Consider the following 26,059-nt stretch of genomic DNA (forward strand, 5'->3'; position numbering starts at 1 on the left):
CAGCCGCCGGTGCTGGGAACCGCGCCACCGATCGCCGAAGGCAGCCAGATGCCAAGACCCGGGGACAGCTTTGACCTCGGCACCCACCCCAGGGTCAGAGGCACACAGCAGTGTCTGTGTTTCCCAAGACTGTTGACACCAGCGTCACCCAAAGGCACTTCTATGTGCCCTGGGAGCCCAGAACTGATAAAGATATTAGACTCCCAGGCCAACAATTCTGCTCTTGGCCACAAGAATGTCCTTATCCCCTGTCCCAGCCACAAAGAATGCCAACAATTCAACTCCCTCCTGGTGACGGCTCCGGCCCCTTGCAGTCCCCAGGACGGCTCCCCCACCCCTGGCACGTGGTGCCTGTTCACGCCAGGCCCGCAGTGTGTTCTGGGTACCATTCCCTGAGGGAAAAAAGTCTCTGCCAAAGCCTTTGCCTTCACAGTGATAGTCACTGGCCAGTCTGTGCCTGAGCGTTGGTGCGTCGAGGGTCCTGGCCTGGCAGCTCTGATGGGCACCATGATGAGTGGGTCTCGGTGGGGCTCTCCCTGAGCCCCTCTCCCTGAGCCCTGTCCTTGGCTGAGCTAACCCCCTCTTTCCCGACCACTGACTGGGGTTGGCTCTCAGGGGACCCGGACCGGGGGCTGCTCACGGGTGCGGGGCTCCCTGTTGGGGCGAGGGAAATGTTCCAGCACGGGATGGTAGTTGCGGCTGCACAGCGTCATTATGTATAAAACCCACTGAACTGTACGTTGTTAAAGGGTGAATATTATGGTTTGTGACTTGTACCTCAGTGAAAAGAGGGCAGGAGGCCGTATCAGCATGTGTGAAGCCAGACCAGGAGTAGAGCACGTGCCCAGTGGACAAGAAGACAGTCATCATCGCCGCGAAGCCGGACCCCTCGCTGAGCAGAGAAGCCCTCGGAACTTTAGGGGAAACGTCGTCTGACCCACAGGAAGAAGAAAATGTCCAGGAGGCAAGGCCCTTACGCAGCTGGTGGCTTCGTAGGTGGCAACAGTTAGAAATGTGTGTCTTTCCTCTCTTCGTGTCTGAAGGTGATTTAATGATGAGAACGAATGCACACGCAGAAAGAACGCGGAGAGCGAGGCACAAGGCGGTGTGACTGGCAGAGAGGCCAAGACAAGCGCGGCCGGGATGAGGCCGCCCTCCCTGCTCTGCCCAGCGCGGGGTTGTGCGGACGTGTTCTCACCTCCTTCGGGTCAGTACCAGAGAGCGTGGTTGCTGGGTCGGACGGCAGGCGTGTGTTTGGCAGACAGCCTTCCAGGCGGCCACGCTGTCCTGCACTGCCCGTGGCGTGAGGGCCCGGCCACCAGCTGGCCAGCACTCAGGCTGGGCATGACCCAGACCATGGCCGCCCTGGTAGGAGGGCAGCCGTGTCTCATTGTTACGTTCGTTTGTCATGCTGTGGGCACAGTGCTGAGGAACCCCGCTCAGGTGCTTACTAGCCAGCTGGGCCCCTGCTTTGGGACGTTGTCTGTTCAGGTCTTTTGCCCATTTTTATTTGGGTTGCTTGTTTTCTTATTGCTGAGTTTCAAGAGCTCTTCGTATATTTTGGGTACCAGTCCCTTGTCAGACGTGTTTTTGCAAATACTTTCTCCCCGTCTGAGACTTGTCTTCTCCTTCCAACGTTGTCTTCCGTGCAGCAGACGTTTTAGCCTTGCTGAAGTCCAGCTTGTCCATCCCGTCCTTCACGAATGATGCCTCTGGTACCATGTCTGCCACGTCACCACCACACACAGTCTCAGAATTTGGTAGTTTTCCCCTTTCCCTTTAGATATGTGACCTGTCTGGGGTTATTTGTGCAGGGGTGAGGTGTGTGGCTGGAGTCATTTCTCAGCATGTGGATGTCCACTTGCTTCAGCACCACTTGCTGAAGAGACGGTCTCCGCTCCGTTGTGCTGCTGCTGCTCCTTTGTCCGACACCGGTGACCGCATTTGTGTGGGTCTGGTTCGGGGCTGTTTGTGCCACGGATCTGTTCGTCCAACAACACCAGCCTGGACTGCTTGTGGCAACTTTGCAGTAGGCCTTGGAGTTGGAGATTGTCTTCTAGCCCTGTTCTTGACTTTAACGTCGCTCGGTATTTAAATCTTTCCTTTACTGTTAGAGCATTTTGGGTTCTTTTAAGAAATAGTTTTCTTTTTTTTTTTTTTTTAAAGATTTTATTTATTTGTTTGACAGAGAGAGATCACAAGCAGGCAGAGAGGCAGGCAGAGAGAGGGAGGGAGAAGCAGGCTCCCTGCTGAGCAGAGAGCCCGACACGGGGCTTGATCCCAGGATCCTGAGACCATGACCTGAGCCAAAGGCAGAGGCTTAACCCACTGAGCCACCCAGGCGCCCCTAAGAAATAGTTTTCTACCTTAGATCATGCTAATACTTTCTTCTGTCCAGGGGATAGCAGAGTCTGTACATAAAGGGTCAGAAGGTAAATGTTGTTGGCTTACAGCGTCAGTGAATGTGTGTGAATGTGTGTGACGACTCAGCTCCGACTCGTGGACCCGTCCCGCTGTCCACGACCGTTCGTCCACGGGTGTGGCTGTGTGCCAGTGAGCTTTGCTATCAAGGGGGGTGGAGCCACAGGCCCTTGGGGTGTAGTCTCACATGCTTGTCTGGGGCTTTATAGATTATTTTTAGATTTAATGATATATTCTACCTTGTGCCATGGGCGGTGAGGTCAGATTTCCTTTCTCTTTAATGCAGTGGCATTCAACAGGGCTGGTTTTGCACCTGGGGGACATTTGGCAACGTCTGGAGACATTTTTGAGGGCCACGAGTGCTGTGGGGGCTGGGCCTGGGCACAGTGGGAACGAGCTCCTGCATGGCAGGGTGCTTCCCAACGACCCAGAGGAAGCCTTTTCATAAAACACACACTCACGACCAACAGCATCCTAAAAACAAAACCCAAAACAACAAACAAACACAATTACTGCAGCTCTTCTCTTGAAAAGCCAAAAGCAAATTAGACCATAACTCGGTACATGGCGTGTTCTGTTCCCCGTGCCGTCCCCATAGCACAAAGTCTCCTGTCGGTCACCCCTGTCCTCCTCCACCAGACTGAATCAGGCTCGTCCAGGGCCTCCAGCGGAGCGCACAGTCAGATGATGGGGCTTCGTCTGTCTCTGACTCCTCTGCTGCCAGCACCCCTGGCTGGACAGTGGTGAGGGTGCCAACCTGCCTGGTGCCAGTGGGGACTGTACGCCTGTATTCAGCCCTTACAGAGTTTGAGCTTTTTCTTGGCCGTAGTTGGTGGTACCCTGGTGCCCAGCGGAAATCTAAGGAAACCACAGTAGGAAACAGATTTGTGCCCAGCTCCCTGCACAGAGGATGGCGCGGGATCGTCAGAAGGCCCCTAAGCCATGGCTGTGTGTGCCCGTGGGGTCCCGTAGCTCAGTGTGTGTGCTCTCTGCTCCGGCTGTCCCGGCCTTCTCGAGAGACTGGGGCTGGCCAGGGGAACATTCCACAGGAACATTCCAGAGCTGCCTCCACAGTGAGGGAAAGCAGATAACACCACGGGGAATGGTGTGGCGACACGTTGAGAAACGGATCAGGCCCTAAAGCTGCTTTGGGTTCCTGATGTTCCCGAGGCCAGCTGGGGGGTGGCCTGCTGTTCTCCCAGGGGCTACAGGCTGGCCTCGCCTCCCCCATTTCTCAGAGCTGTGCTCAGGGGTGCTGGAGGTGGTCTGGGTTGGGGTGAGGCTTCCTGCTTATTGGGCAGACAGCGTCCAGGCCGTGGTCCTCCTGGTCAACATCAAAGGCCCCAGGAACTGAGGTTTCACTGCCCCGATGGACAATGAGGCTATGTCCTGCAGCCCCGAGTCCCAGCTGCTGGGAGCCAGCGGGGGGGCCGGGGTGTGCGGGTCCCCTTATGCTACAAGCAGATACTTGCATCCACCTGGCTGCAGACAGAGAGTGGGGACACCCACGGTGCTGTAGGTGAAGGCCCTTCCCCTGGGACCTTGGCTGGAGATGGACGGCTCATGAGGATGTAGTCGGTCAGAGCTGCCCAGGGACAGCCCAGCACGTGCTCTCGGGGCCCATGGCTTCCCTGCGTGCCCTGCTTCTCATGCACCAGCCTGGAAAACCACCTGAAGAACCTCTTAGACTAGTTTTCTCAAGGCCCAAGTCAATAGAACTTCCACACGTCTCGGAAGATGGTAGAAAGGACACAGCCGGGCAGGCGGTGGTAGCATCTGTGGGCAGGCCAGGGAGTGCTGAGGGCCTGGTGAATGTGCCAGGGACCTCTGGTCGGCCTCAATGGCCAGGCCCGCAAGAGCCTGTGGGCCTTCCTGTGTCCATGCCCTGGCATCTGTCCCCTGCAGCCGTCATCCCCATGGTGAGCAGGCCAGGGAGGGGTCCCTCCTGGTGGGGGTCTGTGGTGGGTGGCCCCTCCAGAATCCTACAGACCCCTTCAAGGACGGGCCAGTCGTGGCTGAGGAGGGATACCCATCTGCTCCCACCGGGGCACACCGGGGGCCCACGTCCTTGAAGCCACAGGCTGCTGTCTAGAAACCTGAAGGGGACCTCTCCTCCTCTGTGCTGCCCGCTCACTCTGCCTCTCACCCTGTAGCTGTGGGTGGGCTCCTTGGGCTCTGACCTTCCTTCTGCTTACCTGCGGGTCAGTTCGAGGCTTCTGGGCTCACGGTCCGCTGCCAGGCACCAAGACCCACGCTGCCCCGTGCCTGGCTGGTGGTGCCTTCCCAGCTCACTCTGCACTGAGAAAGGACAGGGCTGCGGGATGCTTTGCCGCAACCCAGACCTGCCCCACGGCCTCAGGACATTCGAGGTTTGGGATCTAAGAACAGCTCAGTCTTGGAGGAGCTTTCCGGCCTTCAAGCGTGGTCTCCAGCGGGTGCCAGAGACTTGCCTGGTGCATTGCACATGACCGTGACGGTGACCGCTGGCCATCCTGTGGCCGTCACCGCCCTGACACTGACAGCCGGCTGTTCCGTGACAGTCACATCAGGCAGACAGACCTGCCCTGCCAGAGCTCCGACCTCAACACTGGCCTCCCCGCCAACCCGCCCCCGGGCCTCTGCAGCCTATGTGTGCTGCTGGCCCTGGGGCCCCAGAGCGTTTTCCTTTTGTGTCCTCTTGGGGTCAGAGCGGCGTCTGCACCCCCCACCTCGAAAGCGGCAGGTGTACCCGCGTGACCAGATTCCAGCCGCTCCAGCCGGAAGAGCCGCTCCGAGGAGAGAAAATGGGAGAGGGGGATGGGTTTGTGTAGGGGGAAGGCAGACAGGTGCGAACCTGTCCTGTGTCAGGAGGGGTGACAGGGCCCTCGCCTCCATCAGAGCTGTGTCCACGGCACAGAGAGCACGACACAGAGCCGGGGGTGGGAAGGGGTGCAGGGGAGGGGCTGGAGGGCCCGCCCCGCCGCCGGGCACGAACGAGCAAGGAGCAGAGCCCGCAGCACAGTTAAGAAGGGTTCTCTAAATATTTTATTTTTCCATACTTTTAGGCCAGAAAGAAGCTTCGGTAATAAAATCACAGAATTATTTTCCTGGGTCCGCTCCGGTTGAGGAGCCCCAGTCTCCACTGGGGTGGGGGCCGTGGCTTCGCGCGGCGGCATCAGCTCCTCAGCTATGTACACGTATGTTACAGGCACAGAACAGTCTCGGAGGAACCTCGGCCCGCGGGGGGCACAATGTCCACAGCTGCTCTCGCTGGGGGCGAGGGGACCGGCCGTCCCTCCTCCTGCCGGCCTAGGGGGTGGCCTGCTCGACGGGGGGGCAGGAGTGGGACGTGATGTCGCTGTGCTTGTAGGCAGCCTCGTCCAGGTCCAGCACCTTCCGGTTGACCTCCAGCGTCATGCAGCCGCGGTAAAAGGCCGTGACTGGTGCTGCGGTCACGGGCACGTCTGGGCCAGGGGAGAACAACACGGTTCACAGGCGAGCGTCCCGTCCGTCTGGAGACCGGGCTCCCCGCCCTGCACGTCCCCCGGCACTGCGCTCCCGGGCACCCGAGGGACCCCCCCGGTGCCCGGCCTTTCTCCTCAGGGGCACGGGTCCCTGTGTGCCCAGACCGGCAGCAGTTCCGCTGCAGGGACACCGGCCTGCCCCCAGGAAGTGCACTTGGATCGTTAGATCAGTTAAATCGCCCTGATCTCCTTCCTGGCCCAAAGGAGTCACTCAGGCTGCAGGGTCCCCCACACCCCAGACCCCTCCTCAAAGGTTTGTCTGTGAAAACTAAATGGAGTGTGTGTCTGCTGGCCAAGGCAGGCGTCCGGGCGGCAAGGGCAGGCCTGCACGGAGCCCTGGGGGCCGTGGGGTCGGGAGGGCTCACGACAGCCCCGGACTGTTTCAGCCGCTCTGCCCTGACCACTCACGGCCACTGGCCAGCTCCCCTCCCGCGGTCAGACACGAGTCCCCAGTCTGTAGGAAGAAGCTGTCCGCTGCCCCTTCCTGGGCAGCAGGGAGGCTGGAGGGACTCTGGCCTCATAGGCTGAACATCGGGACCAGGGCACCCAGACCCTGGCACGGCCCCTGGTGGCCAGCCCTGCCCACCGGCTCAGCCGAGCCTCTGCCTGAGGCACGCTCGGGGAGCTCTTGGAGGACGCAGGGACAGCAGCTTCGGGCCGAGGCCTGTCCCCGGCAGGCGTGGTCTCAGCCTCAAGCCTGGAACTGCTAGGCGGGCACGGGGGGCGCTAAGGCGGCACCAGGCCAGCCGGACGTCCAGCCGACAGGGACCGCCCAGGCTCCGTGGGGGCGGGCACCCGCACGGTCAGAGCTGCGGACGGCCCACCCCGAGGCACAGCCGCGGGAGCCCTACCTGGCAGTCCGCCCACGAAGGTGAGCACCGAGCCCCGCAGGTGCGTCGCGAGCGCGGCCAGGAGCTCCTGCAGACGTGCCGCACTCACTTCGCTCCGGCCCTTGGTGCCGTCGACCTCCAGGGTGGCCTCATCCTTCCGCACGGAGACGGCCACGCGGTGCTCCTGGCCGTCACAGACCTTGATCTCCATCAGGGCCAGGGTGACGCTCTCCACGGCCAGGATGACCAGCTGCGGGGAGACGCGCACCTGAGCACGAGGCCTCCTGCCCCGTCCCCGGCCCCCGAGCCCTCCGTGGGGGCAGGGCCTCCTAGGGCCGGGTCTCCGCGTCCCGTGGTGCACGGGGGTGGGGCTCCGTGTCCACGTGTGCAAGGTGGACAGAGAACAGCGGGGACAGCAGTGTCGTCCCAGGCGCCGGGGCCGCACTCTGCAGCCGTCTCAGGGGCCACGCCGCCCACTCGTCTGTGATCCGGAACACAGGACGCGGCCACTTCTCCAGTCAAAATGCTACCAAGCCAGAACAGAGGGGCTGGAAGTGCGGGGCCAGAAAGGCCAACATCCCAGGAGACAGACGGCCACACGCACTGGGTGTTCATGCCAGACAGAACTCACCTCTGATAACGGGGGCCAGAAACACAGGACGGACACGCAGCCCGACAGCAGGGGACGGACACGCAGCCCGACAGCAGGGGACGGACACACAGCCTGACAGCAGGGGACGGACACACAGCAGGGGACGGACACAGAGCCCGACAGCAGGGGACGGACACACAGCCTGACAGCAGGGGACGGACACACAGCAGGGGATGGACACACAGCCCCACAGCAGGGGACGGACACACAGCCTGACAGCAGGGGACGGACACACAGCAGGGGACGGACACGCAGCCCGACAGCAGGGGACGGACACACAGCCTGACAGCAGGGGACGGACACACAGCAGGGGACGGACACACAGCCCCACAGCAGGGGACGGACACACAGCAGGGGACGGACACAGCAGGGCAGCTGGCCCAGCGCCGTTCACTCTCCGTGCCCTGGGAGGGTCGGCAGCGCCCTTCGGGAGCTCCGTTTGCCCCCAGGTGCACATGGTGTGTGGACCGGTGCTCCGTGGAGGGGCGTCTGCTGCGGTCTTGGGGACCAGACCAGTCTGGGGAGCCTCGCGCAGCACCAGCGGGGGGCAGGCCGGCCGCTGTCCACACACACTCCTGGCCAGCAGGCCTGCCCACTTCGGACAGAGGCTGGTGTGTACAAGCTCCTTCCTCTGCCCCTTGGCTGTCCCTGAGCAAACTGTGGGTTCCACACAGCGGGTGTTGGCTTGGCTGGCTGTGCGGGGCCGGGGGTCTGCGGGCCCCTGCCTCAGGGCTCAGCCTGAATCTCCCAGGGGCGTGGGCCAGGCGGGCACGTCTGGGCGCAGGAGAAACCGGAGCGTTTGCTGGGGAGACAGTCTGACACACCTGGTTCTAAACTGTCCAGCGGGACCCCCTTGGAACGGCTCCCAGGCCACTATCCACATGGCTCTGCCCCAGGCTGGCAGGTGACCTCGGGCCAACGGTCTCCTCAGCCACGTGGCTGTGGGACCCGTGAGGGCCGCGCCACAGGGGGACAGAGCTTCCCGAGGTAGGGGCGGGGACCCGCCGGGACGGCTACCTGCTTTCTGAGCTTCTTGGTGGAGTGGTAGTCGACCAGGGCCACGGAGAGGGCCACCACGTGGTCACCGCCCACCAGCGCGAGCAGCACACCTGTGTCCGTGGCCGGGCGGATGCGAGCCGTGACCTCTATCTGCCAGGTGGTGTCCGTGCCGGCGTCCGCGGAGGTCCGAGCTGCAGTGAGGGCAGCACGTCAGGAGGCGGGGCTGGCCGTGGTGAGTCGGGGCAGCCCCTGGGAGGACCACGCCTGAGTGCCAGGGCCCGTCCCCAGGGAGCCGATCGTGAGGGACGTGTGGGCCCCGGGGACGTTAGCCCTGCCACGAGCCCCTGGTACAGCCGACGGGCCACCCAGGCCCGCCGGGATGAAGGCAGGCGTGTCCCGTGGGCCACGGGCACCCTTCCCTGGCATCCCCTCTTCCTTTCCCGCAGGACACGCTGGAGCGCCCGGCCCCCTGCCCCGCCACGTCTCCACGGCGCCCTTCGGGCAGCTCGACCAAGTCCCACGTGGTTAGAAGTCCTCAGAACACGCCCTTCTCTGACCGCTCGGCTCCACGCCCCACTGAGTGGCCCCGTGCTTAGGCGCCTCGTCTACGCATGTGACGAGGGCTTATGACGCGTGGACGTCCGAGGGACAGACGCACAGGCTTCCCCTGCAGCTCCTGCACGGCAGGTCCAGAAAGCACACTGTGTGGGAATCGCGGTTCTCTGGGGGTCGCTACAACACCCATTTCTTCTGGACACGTGAATCGTCTGCTGACGGTGATGCCCGAGGACTCCCTCTGCCCCACAGCCCAGGGGCTTCTGTCTCAGAGACCGTCGAGTCCTGGTGAAGAAGCCCACCAGGTCGGTGATGCCAGAGCAGGAGCCGCATCTGCGGGAGCTCAGACGCCCTTGCTGCAGGGGGGTCAGTGCCGAGGTGAGCCACGGCCTGGGTTCCTGATGGTTTCCAGTGGACCGTCAGCACCGGAATCATCTGTGGGGGCCCCTGGACCTAAGAGGGTCTGCTACAGTCCATTTCCAATAGCTGTCCAGGGACTCGAATGCATGTTGAAACTGGAAAAAGCAGCCCAAAAGCCAAAAATAAAAGCAAAAAAACCGTGACCAGTGTGGCCTCCGTGTCTCCTGAGTTTTCCTATGACAGGACCTTCGGCCCCAGCGGTGCTGCTGGGGGCTGACTCGGGGACGTCCCGAAGATGCTCCTCTGAGTTAGGGAACGGTGCCGTCGGAGCTCTGTGAGAAACGCAGCGGCTTCTAGACACCCAGTGGGCTTCATGACCGAGGCAGCCACAGACCCGTTCGCAGACCGTGCAGTGTGCAGGAGGGGACAGGGCCACCGTGGCTTCTGCCCAGGCCTGCGTCCCCACACAGGAAGCGTGGATGCTGTTTGAAGGAAAGGTCAGGAAGTATTTTTTACGACGAAACATCATGATGACGTTCGGACTTTGCCGTGTACCCGTGAAGACTGAAGGAGTAGCGTGTGTCGCACGGGTGCTGCTCCTCCTAGAAATCCCTCTCGTGGCCCAGGAGCGCTCTGACAGTTAAAGCAAAGACAGAAGGGGCGGCGATCCCAGGGCTTGAGAGGGCAGCCGCCGCACAAGGAAGGAGCGGGCCCCGTGTCCTCCGCGTGGGGGGCCCATATGGGCTGGAGGGGATACGTGGCTGTGGGGCCCGTGGCGGGGGGTGTGGCCCCAGCCCTCAAGGCCGACGAGCCAAGGAGAGGGAGTGTGGGTGCTTAACCAGCCCGCCATCTGGAAGAGAGGGGCTGCGAGCTCGTCACCTGGAGACAGACCGAGCCAGAGACGGTCCTGGGGGGCCGCGGCAGCCCCCCCCGGGCCTACCTGCAGCAGGGTGCCGGCCAGAGGAGGGGGCAGGGAGGCCCCCGGAAGCCAGCACACAGGCAGGCTCCTGGGCCCGCACACCCCTCCGAGACCCTGCAAGGCCGTGTGCCTGGGCGCTTGGCTGGGCCAGGGACCGGCCCGCCCCGGACCAGGGCGAGGGAGGATGAGGGAAACCAGTGGAGCCCAGGGTCGAACAACAGAACCGCTGAGCCGTCACTGTGACCCGCGCCGCTCACGCCGGCGTCCCAGGGCTGTGCTCCCACAGCCCGGCGGTTTCAGACGTGAATGCGTGTCACGGGAAGGGTGTCTCAGTGACCGCTCCTTGACCAGCATATCAGGGCTCTTTGTTTTTACTGTAAAGTGCATTTGATAATAAGAGGAAAGAGACGTGTGCTCTGTGTGAAGGGAGGGCGGGCCCTGTGCTCCAGGGTCGGGAGGGCCGCCCCCCTGCTCCCTGTGACTGCCCTCGCTACACTGAGGGTCTGACATCTGCCGCGCGTGGACGTCACGGGAGCTTCGGGAAGGGCTGGTCCCGCAGGCCTGGCTTCTTCCTCCTGGGCGGCCGTCAGCCCTGCTGTGGCCGGACCCAGCTCTGCAGAGAGCCCCGCACCCCGGCAATGCGGCCGGCCACACGCCGTCCTGCTCCTCTGGGTCTCCTCTTCCCGCCAACCGTGAGCTCTGGAGCCCCGGAGCCGGCCACCCGCCCTCTCTGGACGCCGCCCCCCTCCACACCTCGCCAGGCTCCGGGAAACGCAGTGTCGCGCCCGTTCTCCACGGCTGCTCCGCTGACCGCTCGTCCTGTCCTAGGACGTCCCGCAAGTGTCCCCTCAAACCCTCCCCGTAGCTCCTGCTCCCCCCTCCCCCGCCGTCCCGGCGCAGGCACGGTGGACGTTTCCTTGCTGGCTCACCCTGCGCGGCGGCCCCAGGGCTGTGGGGTCATCAGCTTATCCCGGACACTGCCGTCCGAGGAAGCGGCTTCCTGCTCTGTCCACAAGTGCGGCCACGGCCGTGCCCACGCCGGGGCCGAGACTCACCGAAGTCCAGGCTGTAGAAGGCAAACCCCGTCCCAGGGTAGAAGGACCCTCTCGTGGTCGCGGAGAAGCACTGCATCTTGGGGCTGGCCTTCACCGTCTCCTGGATGGTGGTGTCCTCGCCATTAAGCCAGTTCCAGCTCCTCACGCAGCCGTCCAGACGGGGGTTTATCTGGGAAGACAGAGAAATCCCAGTGGCTTCTGGGGACCTCACGGCCACGTCATGGGCTCCCACACAGCACGGCGGGAGGCCCCGTGGCTGCTGCCACGCTGGTCAGAGGAAGGGACGTGTGGCTCAGGTGGTGGAAATCTCCTGGGAAAGGGACACGTCGTGGAGGCTGTTTCCCGAAAGGGCTCCTCAGGGACAGAACGCGTCCTTGCAGGGTCCCCAGTGGCCACACTGGGTCTGCCCACTCACGCCCAGAGCAGAAAGTGGACCGTACACCGGAAGGACATGGACAAAGGCGCACATGGTGCCTGGTACCCCCCGAAATGGGAGTCTGGGGGTGGGTGGCGGACCCCAGCACCATGCTCTGCTCTGCAGCAAACCAGGTCTCCCCTGCCTGGACTTACAAAATGGGGAGGTGTGAACAGCCCCTGTGGGACCCATGGCTCTGACGCCTCAGGTCATCTGCAAGACACCGTCCTCCACCCCTGTAGGGAGGACCGGGCCAACACCTCCCACCGGGACCTCCACATGCCCGGGACCCCCTTCTCCCACTTGTGTGGGAGTCGCCACAGGTGGGGCTCGGCCTGGCCATCACACGCGGGATGACGGAGGGACCTTGAGGAGGGCAGGGCCGAGGCCACGCAGGGCTTCGGGACGACGAGTACTGGCCTCCCCGTTAGTCTTTCTCCCCTGTGGGATTCCCGGCAGGGTTAACAACCCAAATGTTCTGGGGAATGGTCCAAAAAACTTGACTGTTCCTTTTGTTAAAGAATAATTTCATTGTGTTTTATCTCCACTGCAAAACAGGCACTTTTGTTATCGCTTCCGATGAAACCTCAAGCGAGTCTCCCAGGGAGATGGTGTGTTGGGGAAACGGCCACCGACCCGCGGAGAGTGCTCAGCGCGGCTGGCGGCCAGGCCTGTCCCCTGCAGGAGCCCGGGCTCCGAAGGTACTCACAGGCTGCACCAGGTCTCTCTCCTTGAAGGGAATGCCTCCCACGGTCAGGTTCAAGTGGTACAGCCCCCTGTCCAGCTGAAACAGATCCCCGGCCACCGCGATCTTCATGACCGCATCTTTGTTCACCTTGACGACCAGATTCCGATCCAGCTCCTCCACAGAGATCTGGAGACGACCAGCGCCGTGAGGGGGAGGCCTTTCCGAAAGGACCCCGTCGCCCCCGCGGGCCAAGCCACCCCCGACCGCGGGGAACGTTCGTGCCCTACACACCTCGCGGTCCCCCTCTGTGACACAACCTCCCTCCAAGCCCTGACGGTTCCCCGCCCCCGCACGGGCTTCTCCCTTCATTCTGCCTCCTCCAAGTGGGGCCACTTGGGGCCACGACTCTGGCCCCATCCTGGAGCTTCTCTGAGCCCCCAGGAGCTGCGTCCAGGGGCCGGGACTCCCACGGACGTCACCGCCTCCCACTGGGTGCTCCCCTTCCCCAAGCACAGCCGCGCCCCTGCGAAGGCAGGAGGGCACGCGGTCACCAGGTGCCTGGCACAGACGGGATGCTGCATGCACGGACTCTGGAGGTCTGCGCTCTTCCCTCCTCTCCACGCAGGAGAATTAAAAAACCCATCTCTCTGCCCTCTGTGCGTCCTGCTAGCCCTCCAGAAGGCCGTCGGTTTCCCTTCCGGATCACGTGGGAAACATGGAGGTGCTCAGGTCACAGTGTGGACAGGAGGAAGAGGAGGGTCAGGAGAGGGAGGACAGAGGGGCTGCCTCTGGGCTGACCCTGCCTTGGGCCGCCAGTTCATGCCTCGGGTGGGCAGCTGTGCTGACGCAGGTCCTGGGTCCCGGGCTCCTCACCTGGACGCTGCCCCCCGCCCCGCCCGGGACCCCTCCTGCTGCGGGTGCAGAGCGCCTGCCCCGGACCGTGAGCGCGGCCACTCTGAGAATATTCGTGCTTTAGGGGCTGAGGAGAGCAGCGGGCCTGAGTTCACAGGAGGGAGATTAGCAAACGTCCATGCTGTTTTCATTCCGAGTTTCCCATCTTCTCTGAACTTCCAGAAGGAAAAAGAATGCTTTTCTCTCTCAAGTGCTTACTTCTGAAAGCCCACTTCCTACCAGGGGCCCCTGAGCTTCTGGAAGGTTCCTGTGTGCCCCAAGCTGCCGTGTTCCTGGGCACTGGGGTACAGGTCTCATCAGGACCGACAGGTCAGGCTCTGGGTGACTAGGGCATTCTCCCAAAGGGGACACCCGCATGGGAACACGTCTGTGGGAATGGCGCCAACCCCAGGAGCCGGGTCCCCGGATGGTGCGGACACACGGAGACGGGAGCCTGGCCCAGACCACAGCCCAGGGGCCCCAGCTCCATCATGGACATTCTGAACTGGACGGTTTCTGCGGTAGGCCATCCTGTGTGCTCCAGGGTGACCAGTGGCCCCCACAGCTCCGGGCAGCTGTGACCAACAACCGTTTCGGGACAGACCGCAGCCCTCAACCCATCGACTGTGCACGTCCCAGAGCAGGCCTCGTGCGGTGGTCACTCACTGCTGCACGTGCAAATGCACGGGGAAGTGCCAGGCCCCCCGCCCAGGAGCCCCCAACCCTACCGGCCTGGGGGTCCGTGGGGGCACGCTCACCGTCTGCCACATGCCGTGGTTGATGACAGGCCCACTGCTGGTGACGCGGCCGACACCATGGTAGCGGAGCTGCAGCTCCAGCCGGCCGGCCCGCAGGCCCAGCACGATCCAGGCGCTGTCCTGACGGCCTCCAGCAAAGAAGAGGACGCCTTCAGGGTCAAAGGTCCTGAAGTCGAATTCGGCGACCAGCCTAAGTGCCAGTACGAGAAACAAACAGGTGACACACGGGCAGGTGGCTTGCGGCCTCCCGCCCCAGGGGACCCAGGGCAGCAGGTGCACAGACAGCCTGGGACTCTGTCCTGGATGCCGGAGGCAGCACCCTGTGGAGGCCCAGAGCCAGAGCCCGGCTGCCAGAGCCAGGGCAGGGACGGGGCCGGCCGCCGGGCCAGTGGGGGGCTACCCGGTGCAGGGCTGGGGATCTGCAGTCCCGGGGAGCTTCAGGCTGGAACCTTGGGCCCCCGTGCACCCGGCTTCGCTCCCGGTCCTTACCTGGTGGGCTGTAGCCTTTTGAAGCGCAGCCTGATCACGGGCGTCCCACTGAACATGCGGCCCAGGTACAAGGACTTCACGCTTTTGGCCACGTTGAAAGGCACGCAGGGCAAAATATCCTGTGGAAAGCGAGCGAGGGCTGTCAGGCAGGGCCTACCTGGGTGCAGCCCCCTCAGCACACAGGGTCAGGACGAGGGGAGCCTCCCTTCCCGCTCGCCGGCCAGGCTCTGACCGAAACCCGAGGCTGTTACAGCTCGGAGAGACCACAGTAGCGTGCCGAGCCAGGGTCGGGCCGGCCAGTCGGGAGGCTTGGACCCCACACGTGTCCCGGACCCTGAGCCAGCCGACAGGGAGGGCGGCGTGTGCTGCGGGCACAGGCCACCTGCTCCGCCGTGGGTGCGGAGCTGCCCTCGAGATGTCGCGCAGGGGACACACGCCTCCTGTCCTGCATTCCCACCAGCCCGGGGACACTGGGCCCTCTCGCAGCCCCGAGAGGGACCGCTGCTCTGTGGTCACACCTCACAGGTGTTCATGTCCGGGGACAGCTTGAGGCCTCCGCGTCCGTCGCAGTGGCAGGTGTAGCCCCCCGGGGAGTTGACGCAGGCCTGCTCACAGCGGCCCTCTGCACACTCGTCCACATCTGTCATCACGGGGGAGACGGGCAAAGTTCAGCACGCGCGGCACCTCCGCATCTCTCCGAAGCACAGTTGCTCGCCGTGAGAACGAGCTCCAGAGCGTGTGACCAGGAGGCCCCCAGCCCAGGCCGCACCCCACGCTCTGTGCTCCCTGCGGGGCCGGTCAGCGGTCTCTCCCTCAGCTCCTTCTTGGGTTAGAGGAGGTGGTGGAAGTAGCCACTACGTCAGGGCACAAAGCCCGTCTATGAGGGTCTGAAGGGTCTGCGGCCATGGGCAGGTGTCCCTGGGGCTGCTTCGGAGGCCCAAGAGACACCCCCCAAGGGGTACGGAGGAGGGCATGGAGGGTGTGCAGGCGGGGGCCACCCGGCTTCCCCGCAGAAGTGCGGGGCAGGGAGGCTGAGAAGAAAACCCGCCCTCTCTGTGCCTCCCTGACACAGGACATGCTCGAAACCTGCCCCCAAGCACAGCAGGCTGACCTGAAGATGAGCTAGAGGTCCCTGTGCCTGTGCCACGGAGGCCCCCCCCAAACCTCTGCTGTGTCCTCGGCAGTTGGGGGAAGTGACCAGGGAGGCGCGAGTGCGGTACGCACACACGGACGGACGCACTCCTGTATGTGCCCACGGCTGTGTGCACGTGCGTCACCCATGTGTGGGGTGCGTGCACGGACGTTCACACGAGCGCGCGTGTTCACAAGGGTGTGTGCTTGTTGCCCACGCGTGCCGTGTGCACAGCTGTGGCTGCCGCTCACGGTGCGGGGACGGTGGGCAGCGGGGGCGGGTACCTCGGCAGGTCTTGTCCGAGGAGCTGAACACGTAACCCTCGTCGCACACGCAGGAGTAGGAGCCCGGCAAGTTCTTGCAGTGGGCCTCCCCGCAGGTGCCCCCCTCCGCACACTCATCCACGTCTGTGAGAAAAAGCCAAGCCCTTGACTAGGGCTGCGTCGGCCGGTCGCCAGCCCGCGGTTGGTCACGGAGCAGCAGCAGCGCGGGCCACTGCTCTGGGCGGCTGCCGGCCCCCCCCCCCCCGCCGTGCTCCGCAGCCCCAGGTTCAGGCGTGGGGGCAGGCGCGTTTCTGACCGGGGTCCCAGGTGACCAGGGTGATCTCTGAGCCCTGGACAGAGCCGTGTGTGTCCAAGGGTGAGCACGGGTGCCCAGGAAGGTGGAGGAGCACCCCTGGGAGCCTTCCAGATGGAGGTGCCCCGTGCCGATGGCTGCCCGCACTCACACCCCGGTCTCCCCGAGGACAATCAGAGGCCACAAGGGTCCACTGTCGAGGCTCCTCCTGAGGTGCCAAGCACCCTCTCCCCTCGGCAAGCCCAACCTCTGCGGTTACGACCCCGTCTCCTCCAGGGACAGAAGGGGCGTCCGGCATGTGCACTGATGACGTCCAACACCAGGGGTTCCTCACGGGGCCTCACAACGGCCCCCAACTTGTGATGACGGCAGCACACAGGCCCTCGAACACGGAAACCATAAGGCGCCCCTCATGACCATGGGAAAAAGCCAGGGTACCACACGCGTCCCTCCAGAGGCAGTGTGAATGCCACGGGGTTCACGGGTCCGTCGGCCTCTGCGTGAGTGCTTCCGACCCCACAGTCCAGCCCATGAGCCTGCCCCAAGTCCAGGAGCTCAGGAACTTTACCCCCTTGGCAGTGGGGTGCTGGGGGGCCCAGGACGGCACTGGCCACACCGTGGGGACACCGCCCTTCTGGGCAGGTGGACACGGGCCGCCCCACACAAAGGATGCCTCGTTGGGGCAAAGCTTTTTCTTTTTTTTTGGTGCAAAGCTGTCTCAGCACAGCCTTTGGGGCACAGCGGTGACAGCAGACTCCCCGCAGCTCCCCGAAGCCCCGTGGCACTCGCGATGGCCGAGGGACAGCATGGCCAGGGCCTGAGAACCCGCGTCTCCCCAGATCTGGGGCCCTGCGAGAGGGCCCGTGGCATCACCGGGGAGGGCCTCCTGTCCTTGCCTGCTTCTCGCACATCAGGGCGTCTCAGGCCAAGCCCCCACAGGGTCCGGTGCACTGAGCTCCGGACCCCCTCCCACACGTGGCCCCCTGCCTTCTCTCACACCAGCCACAGCCGCAGAGCCACGGGGGTGGGGCTGGGGGTCCGTAGAGCCGAGCGCCGTCCGAGGGTCTGTGACCCCAGTAGCCCCTCGCCAACTGGAAACGCAGCTGTCCGGCTGGTCGTCACAGAGCACGGCGAGGGGACGGCCACGCTGCCGCGGGCTGTGGTACAGGCCACGGGGCCCAAGGAGTCCACACCCAATCCTACTGGGTACACTGTGGCCACGAGGCCCTGTCCCCCACCCACCCTGGGGCCCTCATCGGCTCTCCCCGTAGGAGAGGGCCCACCTGGCCCACCTTTCTGCCACGTGGTGTGGAGCTCCCCCTGCAGCACGCAGAGATGACGGAGGCCCGGATGCTGGGGTGCAGGGGTGCGGCACGACCCCACTCCCTCCTTCCCAGCATCTCAATGGACGGAAAGGCCGGTCTCTTCCGTACCATAGTGACAGACCTCATGCTCCACAGCCTCCCTCATCTGGGTCAGGGGCAACGAGGTCCCCAGAGAAAGAGGGGACAATTAAGAGAGAGGGTGTGTGTGCGCGGGTATGGGCAGGAACAGCCCATCGCGCTCACGGGGTGTCAGCCGTGCCACGGGAGCAGCGGCCCTCGGCGCCCCGAAGCCGTGGGTGCACAGCCCCGCCCCGTCGTCCGGCACACGGTGCTGGGGGCGAGGGCAGCGGGACGCAGGGAGCCCTCTGGCTGTCTCGCGCCCCACGACTCAGTGAGTGGCCGGGAGGTGGGCTCCCGCACTCGGCTCGCAGGGAGGCTAAGCAGACCTTCCTGCGCGGCACCGTTGGCCTCTCCCGGCAGCCACAGGCACCCACGCCAAGGGCTGAGAGAACGGGCGGGGGGGGTCCCGGTGCGGCTACGTGCTGTGCTCAGCGCTCGCACCCGACATGGGGTGCCCTCGGCTGCTCTCAACACGTCCTTTCCTCAGGCCGTGGCTGTGCAGGGTCTGGGAAAGGGACCCCTTGTTCTGTCCAGCTCAGAGGTTCACCTGGGGCTCCAGCCACTGCGCGCCCTTGCTCCCGAGGCTGCTTCTCCCTCAGCACCTCTGTCCCATCCCCCGGCAGGTGGGCAGCTCATCCTCTGCAGCCGGGCTGGCCGCAGCCTGCAGACTTTCTGGGGAGGTCAGGGTGTGGGGCCCCGGGGAAGTGTGCGGGGTGGGCGTCAGAGGCCTCGTCTGCTCCTGGCCCAGCCCCACTGTCCAAGCCCCGTCCAGGGCTGTGGTCACACAGATGCGTGGAGCTGCCCCCCCACCCGGACCTCAGCGGGGCTGGCCGGTCCACAGATCCCGGTGAATCATCCTGGGCCGGGGGCTGGGGCAGCTCCCCGTGGCCCTGACATGCCCGGACATGTGCTCGGCTCGGCGTCCCTCCGCCCTCTTCCCGCCCTCCCCAGAGCCTCTGCAGAGGAACAGCCGACTGCGACCTCAGCAATCTGACTGCGACCTCAGCAATCTGGCCATCGGGCTGACTCTGGCAGCTGCACAGACACAAAGTGGGAGGAGCCGAGGGGAAGTGCAGAGCAGGGAGGGGCCGCAGCACAGGCCTTACCGTGGCAGGTCCTGCCGTCCGGGCCGAGCGCGTAGCCGCCGTAGCAGGCGCAGTAGAAGCTGCCCGGCTTGTTGGAGCAGATCTGGCCGCAGCCCCCGTTCTGCTGGCTGCACTCGTTGACATCTGGGCACAGGACACAGAGACCCTGGGGAGTGCCCGGAGCCGACACAGGACCCCCCGCGAGCGCATGGGGGTGAAGGGCAGACCTCAAGGCACTGCGGGCGGTGACGGTCCGTGGTGCCAGCTCCCTGGCTGCCAGCGCACCCGGGAGGAGGCTGAGGGCTCACAGGGACAGACCGGGGCAGACGCAGCCGGGCCAAGCCCCACACGCCCAGTCCCCCTGCCCCGGGGAGGCCTGGCACCACGGAGAAGGGGCCGCCCGAGGTAACTGGGGCCTGGGGCATTTTTCCTGACCCCCCCCCGGCCCCCCACTGCAGACAGGGAGGCTGGCCCTGAAACTCTGTTGTCCCCACAGGCCGAGCCCCAGGGGTGGCCCTACACTGGCTCCTTCCTTCCACTCCTGCAGGAGCCAGGCCGCTGGCACCCGAGGGCTCCCCCAAACAGCTAGCACCCAGTGCTCAGGCGCAGGGCCTGGAGGGACCCAGGGGCCTGCCTGCCCCTCCCCTCCTTCCACCTGAGCGGTCAGGTCTCTGGGCAGTCCCTGTATCCCCCGGGGTGGGGTGGGCTGGAAAAGAGGGATGGGCCGTAGCCACTGCCCCAGGAGCACCCCCTGCCTGCGTCCCGCAGCAGCAGGGCCCCCTCACCTCTGTCACAGAGCCGCCCGCCCCAGCCAGCCCTGCACTGGCAGTAGAAGTTGCCCATGAGGTCCTGGCAGACCTGGGTCCCCTCCTTGTTGCAGGGGTTCGGGGAGCACTGGTCAGGCAGGTCTGTGCCGAAAGAAGGGAAAAGAGGGTCAGCTGGGAGGGAGCAGTTCGGGGTGCGCACGAGGGGGCAGGCCCAGGCCGGCAGCGCAGACGGCAGCTCCAGGTGGCAGGGCCATCCTGAACAGTCTGGCCAGACCCTCCTCTGGGGCCGGGAAATCCAGGCCGGCTCGGACGGAGTGGCTTCCTGCCCACCGGGCCTGAGGCAGCTGAGGAGGGAGGGGCCTGGCTGCCCAGGGAGTGGGCCCAGACCCCTGGCTGGCCCGCGGGGTTGCATGAGGTACACGCCCCCACCTTCCCGGCGGGCGCCCTGTCCCCTCAAACCCTACCATCGACCTTCACCAACACCCTCCCTGCTGCAGGGACACCGCCGCACCATCACTGCCCTGACCCTTCCAGAGAGGGGCACCTGCCCGCTGGCTGGGACCTCCCTGCTCGGCAGGGGCGGGGGGACTGTCTACCCGGCCCAGAGTGTTGATCACCAGGCAATTTCCAGCTGCTTTAGGGACGATGGTGGACACTGTCCCAGGGACCCTTCCCGGGGGCTGGATGCGGGAAGAGCTGCTCGTGGGCCGCCGAGGCTCCTGATCCTAGGGACGGTCCCTGACTGAGAGCCGGACCACGGGCAGCAGCGAGCTCCAGGGTGCCGGCAGGAGGGCAGAGCTCCGGGAACCCTCTCAGGCTACAGCTGTGCTGGCTGGGCTGGGCAGGAAGGGACGCCTCTGTCCTGGAGCCGCTCAGGCAGAGAACCCAGGCGGGCTGGCAGGGTGGGCATTGGAACCGCAGGCCGTCGGGAGAGGGCCGGCCCCGGCTCTCCGGGGCTCACCCCCCAGGGCTCCGGGGAACCTCAGAGAGGAGCGGATGCCTGACGCCCCAGACGGTCCTCTGCCTCGTCCATCGTGCCCGTCACGGGGCGGAACCGCAGACGGCCCTGCTCCGACCAGCCGACCAGCCGGCCCTCCAGCCCTCGTGGGGGTGTGCTCGCGCCTCTGGTGCTGGCCAAGCCACGGCGGCCTCTCCGCAAGGCCCGTGCGGACCGTGAACCTCTCCCGGGGGCTCCGCGGGCTCCGGTTCCGTCCTGGGCCGCAGCAGACACACGCCTGTCCAGACCCTGGGCGGCCTGGGGCCGTGGCAGGGGTCCGAGCCGGGGGCCAGCACGAAGAGTAAGGCGGCACCTGAGGACCCAGGGCCGCCTCGAAATCCCCGAGGCAGGTGCTCTTCAGCGGCAGTGACAATCGTGGCCGATCCGGCTGCTCTGGGCCATCGTCACCTGAGGGCGAGGAGGACGTTTCCCAGCTGCGTGGTGGACAGTGGGCTCCCAGGCCGCCTGGCTGAGGTCCGTCCCCAGACTCGGCGAGGGCCCACCTGTGGAGGGCCGGTGATGCCCAGCCTGCCACTCAGGGCCTGGCCTGGACGAACCACAGGGCAGTCTCACCCCGTGTCCCCTTCTCCAGGGCCGCGCGTCCTTGGGCCCCTCGTCTGGCACAATCGCTCCCATTGTATTTACGAAGTGACGGGCCCGTCGGGTTCCCAGGTGACCCAGGACGTGACAGCAGCCGGCTTTTCTCTCTGCCCGAACCTACAGGGCCACCGAGAGCCCAGCACTCAGGCCTGTGTCCATCCCGCTGGCCAGGCGGGCACATGCCACCGACTCCTCTCTTCTCTCTCAAAATGACCGACGTTGCCAGGCTAACGCCAGTCTGGGCTCCGCAGTGCGGCCTCAGGGCTTGCTCCCGGCCCGTGGCCGCAAATCCCCAGCTGAGCCGGGTCTCCGCCTCACTGGCCCTGCCGCCCCCCGGGGCTCCTGCGGTCTCCACTCCGCCAGGCCATGACCCTCGGCCCCACGGGGCTCTGGGACCTGTCACCGAGGGTCCCGATGTCAGGGACCTGCATGACGGCCTGTGTTCGAAGAAGCAGACCATGTCCGTCCAGGGCTTCTCCTGCAGCCGGGGCTGGAGCAAACACAGTGTCCCCGAGGGCTGTGTGACACCCGCATGGTTGCTCTTGGCAGGGTGAGGGAAATGCCTTCAGCCGTAAGCGTGGAGGAATTGGGTGCAGGAATGAGGAAACCGGGTCTGGGAACCGCGCGTCCCCCAGCTGCCGGGGGCCAGCGGGTCAGCCCTGTGGTCTCCCATGCCGCCGGACTGGCTGCCCGCAGTGCACTCAGGGGTGCAGAAGGGCCGGGAGGGTCAGGTCGACACCACAGATGAGGGGCCCTGAGGGCAGGAGGGGTCGTGTGGGGGCGGGGGCGGCCGCCGGCTCCAGCAGGAGCCCCAAGGGCCCCCAGGGAAGGGCCTGCGTCTCCACTGGCCGTACCTGGTTCAAGAACTGGTTGTTTCAGAAACGCATAACCGTGCATTCGGCTGGTTAACTCTAGAATCTGCCTCGAACGCCCAACCCTCTCAGGAAAACCTCAGGGTCCCTGCGTTCAGGGGCCGCGACCAGCTCCCGCGGGCGGCACTCCCATGGGCTCCCGCAGAACACCCAGCCCAGAATACTCCACTGTGGCTGGTCCCCGAGTCCTACCCGGGCTTCACCTCTGGCACCGGAGGAGGGGGGACGGAATGCATCGGGGTATCTGGCCTTCGGCAGGGGCCCCGCAAACTCCGACAGAAAGAGCTGACGCCCTCGGCGGGTACGGATAACAGACCTCTGTAGCCGAGGGCACCCGCTCCCTGCCCGGAGGACACGGGGCTCCCCTCATCCTGAGGCGGCCGTGCGGCCCGTCGCGGGCACGTGGATCCCACAGGGAGCCTCTCTCAGCGGCTGCTGATCCCCAACCCGTTCTAACCTGGATGACAGGCTCCAGGTGGCACCCAGGGGGCCACGGGGAAGGGGCCAGCGCCCTGAGGTCTGCCAGTGAAGGTGGGACAGGAGCGGGAAGAGAGCCCGGGGCCTGGAGCCCATCGGGGTGAACACTGAGAGGCTGTCGCGTCGATCTGATGGTAACCGACGGTCAAGCACTCAGCTGCGCCGCGCTGTCTTGTGGCCCCCAAATCAGAGGGTTTTCAGGACGGAAGTGATGAAAACAGCGGGACATTGCCAGCGCTGTCCTGCGTGCACCGAGGCCGGGGGTCTGGCTCCGGGGGCAGGGGGTGGGCAGGGCGTGCATCCTTCCTGAGCCACGGGCCTCGAGCCCTGTGCCCCCGTGAGGGTGGCGCTGCATGGGGGGGTGCCTCAGGCTCCGGAGAACTGACCGGCACAGACAGCGGTGCGGGAGCACGTGCCCGCCCCCCGAGCAGACAGCTCGAACTCCCTGAGAGCCAGTCCTCGCTGGTCACACAATCGGAAACCCTCTAAGGCCACACGATCTGTCTCGTGGCACAATGTGGGCCAGGACCGCTGCAGCCTCCTCGGAGCCAGGCCTCGATGGCTCTGCGTGAGCGCCGTTACAACAGGGTCTGCCGTCCGGAGCGGGCGCTGTCCGGAGGCGTCTGCGTAGCTTTGTACGACCTTTGGAAAGCACAACCCAAACCCAGCAGCTAGAACAGTCTAATCGACGAGGCCACATGATGTAAAAGAAGAAACTGGTTTAGCAAACTGACATCCTTAAAAAAATTGCTAAAAACAAAAAACCGAAATGATACGAACCTAAAGGGCTACGACCCCACCCCCTAATGTCTGCCTCAGGCCCCAGTGAGGTCACCAGGCCCTTGGAGAGAGCAAGGTCACAAGCCGACCCCAGGGAGGCCGAGGGAGGGGGCCTGCTCCGGTTTGCCCACGAAGCACGGGCATGGGTTCTGGCCACCCTGAGTCAAGAGGTGCTTCTAACCCAAATCAGAGAGGCCGGTCTGCTCTGTACCCGTGTGGGGCTGCCCAGGGTCAGAGCGGAGCAGGGGCCTGACTGGCGGCACCACTTTCCCTCCTCTTCCTGCGTTAAATCCATCGTTTCCTCTGCTCTTCCCGGCCGGGACTCGGGCCTGTGACCGGCGCGTGGATGGGTGGGTGTCCGGACGCAGGGGCGCGTCCAGCCAGGCCAGCCGGGCCCCGTGAGCAGCACCGGGTGCTCCTGACTTCTGGGCAACCCCACAGGGGGCAGGTCGCACGTGAAATGCAGGAAGGGCCCACCCCGCGGCGGGTCGCACGTGAAATGCAGGAAGGGCCCACCCCGCGGCGGGACCGTGTGCTCGGAGCCTGCCTGCGACGGGCGGAGCACGCGGACACCTGGCTCAGGGCCGCGGGCAGCTCGGCGCTCAGACCCCAGCCAGGCCCACAGTCCGGCCCGGCGGCCGCGCTCACAGCCGGCTCAGACGCGACAGACAGCGGCAGAGTCCGCTCTCCTGCGGGACACGTGGCGTGGCGTTACCAGCAGCACGGAAGATGCGTGAGGGGCCGAGGGAGAACCGCACTACTTTCAGGACCGACGGCGAATCAAGAACTGCAAACCGAGAGAAACCAGCGGAGCCAGACACGGGTCCCTTGCGGGGAAAGAACACAAGGTTCTAAGCATGTGACTGTCCGCCTCACTCGCTAGTGAGAAGAACAAGCAGAAAGGCCAGCTTCACGCCTCACCGTTGACACCGAAGGAGACCAAAACGCAGAAACACACGCAGGTCCGGCAGCCATGGGGGCGAGGCTGGTCACCCAGCCGGTGACCGGGCTGCACGGACGTGAGGGACGGCGCAGGCCAGGGCCCGTCCCGCAGACACCCTCCACCGCGTGAGATTTGTTTGCGAAAATAAGAAACCAGGAGGAGCCTGGAAGACGCACGCCGGCTCCTGCGGATGCGCCGGGAACCGGCAGGCGCTCGGAACGCACCGACGGGGGGATGTCCTGCTCGGGGGGCGGCAGAGTGGGGTTGGAGCTCATCTGCGGTTAGCCGGTGTTTGTGCAAAACCAAGAGACTGTGCGTGTGAGGTGAGGTCTAGGACTATTCCGGGAGCCCGGCTGCTTGACTAGGAGGCAGACCCAGAGGTGTGCTCGGCCCCACAGCCCTGAAAGGGTTAGCCATCACAGGGCTTGCATTTCTCGCTTATTTAAAAAACCAAACCTCACTTGCTTAAGGGAGAAAGTCCAGTGGAAAGGGAGCAGTGCTCAGGCCAGTGTTCCACCCCCTTGGGGGGACAGCTACACCCAAGACCCCACAGCAAAGCCTGAGGTTACCCCGACCCACAGGGCTATGGGGGACAGGAAGGACACACTTACTTTGAACGCATGAAACAAAGTCGGGGCTCTTTGTGTACGGAGATCCGTATTTACTAATGCAGTCTGCAAGAGAGAGGGAAGCCGTTATTCTTGTCGTCAGAGACAGGGCAGACCTTAAAACTCGCACGTCGGGTTGGAGACCCTCTGCAAAAGGGTATTATTCACGCTTCCTGGGGCTGAAGCAACAACACAGTCCAGATCCCTTGTACACTGGCAAGCCAAAAAATGCCTTCACTGAAAGGGCGGTACTCTGTGTGCCAAGGGGCTTCTCTCCGCAGACGCCTTCGGCTACGGCCCCGAAGGATCACTGGTCACATTCAGGGAGTTTTCTGACCACAACTGGAGGGTTAAACTTCAGTTTCAAGTGGACCCCCATTTGGAAACACTGCCCTTCATCCGAAAGTCATTCTGCTTCGGGAGCGTTGCCCCCAAGCCCCACACACCTGACGAGCTGCGTACACACGGGAGCGGGGGAAGCCTTCAGCAGGGTCCCCGGGACTACACCATGCCCAGGCGGACAAGGGCCGGGGCCGCCTGGAGCGGGCCCTGGAGTGGCTGGTCACTCTTCGCTTCTAGAAGCAAACCCCAGTACCCGGGAGCCAGGCCTCTGAGGCCGACAGGGAACCCCGGAGCCAGCAGGTTCCTGGCTTTTTACAGCCAATTACAGGTCTACCTGGCTTCTTGCCAGATACCAACCCCGAGAAGGAACCCTAAGAGGATATAAGGCCAATGGAAAATTTACCAAAATGCACTTCACAAAATTAAAAAGGGAGACCCTGGATTAGATGTCAAGAGCGACATGCATCCCGTAACTTCTTAAAATGGAAGTCAGGGCCTCTTTCTGATGGTCATTTGTCCTTTCACTTTCTCCCCCCAAGTGCACAGGGGCCACCCGCACGGTGACGTCCCTACTCGGTGGCCAGGGGTGTCCGTCATACACTCCTCTTGTTCCAATGAAACAAAAACGTTGTTGACTGTTCTCAGTTCTGACTGGCGACATGGCCAGTACCAACGCGTGCAGCCCCCACGGACAGAAGTTCTCTGGGATCTTCAGTCATTTGGGAGTGCCAAAATCCGGAGACCAAAATGTCACAGACCCACTAAGTCAATCCCAGTCCCAAACAGGAAGTGAAGCCTGGAGTCCGAGCAGAGAAGCCGTTTGCCAACAATGGCGCTGGACGGAGGCTACCACGGACCCTGGGGCATGAGAGGCACACACAGGTGTCCGGTAGGTGAGCT

General features: G+C 64.3%; 1 protein-coding gene across 1 annotated transcript in view; it reads right to left on the minus strand.

Moving 5' to 3' along the window:
- Positions 1 to 5,422: 5,422 nt before the first annotated feature.
- GAS6 (growth arrest specific 6) overlaps positions 5,423 to 26,059 on the minus strand; it is a 30,976-nt gene continuing 10,339 nt past the window's right edge. The window contains exons 4-15 of the mRNA XM_044250170.1: positions 24,821 to 24,883; positions 19,559 to 19,681; positions 18,795 to 18,917; positions 15,952 to 16,074; positions 15,054 to 15,175; positions 14,536 to 14,654; positions 14,047 to 14,236; positions 12,419 to 12,583; positions 11,295 to 11,463; positions 8,424 to 8,596; positions 6,776 to 7,004; positions 5,423 to 5,864 (exon numbers count right to left, since the gene is read on the minus strand). Of these exons, the coding sequence (XP_044106105.1) occupies positions 5,710 to 5,864; positions 6,776 to 7,004; positions 8,424 to 8,596; positions 11,295 to 11,463; positions 12,419 to 12,583; positions 14,047 to 14,236; positions 14,536 to 14,654; positions 15,054 to 15,175; positions 15,952 to 16,074; positions 18,795 to 18,917; positions 19,559 to 19,681; positions 24,821 to 24,883 (1,754 nt within the window). The 3' untranslated portion in view covers positions 5,423 to 5,709. The remainder of the gene's footprint in view (positions 5,865 to 6,775; positions 7,005 to 8,423; positions 8,597 to 11,294; positions 11,464 to 12,418; positions 12,584 to 14,046; positions 14,237 to 14,535; positions 14,655 to 15,053; positions 15,176 to 15,951; positions 16,075 to 18,794; positions 18,918 to 19,558; positions 19,682 to 24,820; positions 24,884 to 26,059) is intronic.

This window comes from Neovison vison, chromosome 5, assembly GCF_020171115.1.
Source record: "Neovison vison isolate M4711 chromosome 5, ASM_NN_V1, whole genome shotgun sequence".
NCBI lineage: Eukaryota > Metazoa > Chordata > Mammalia > Carnivora > Mustelidae > Neogale > Neogale vison.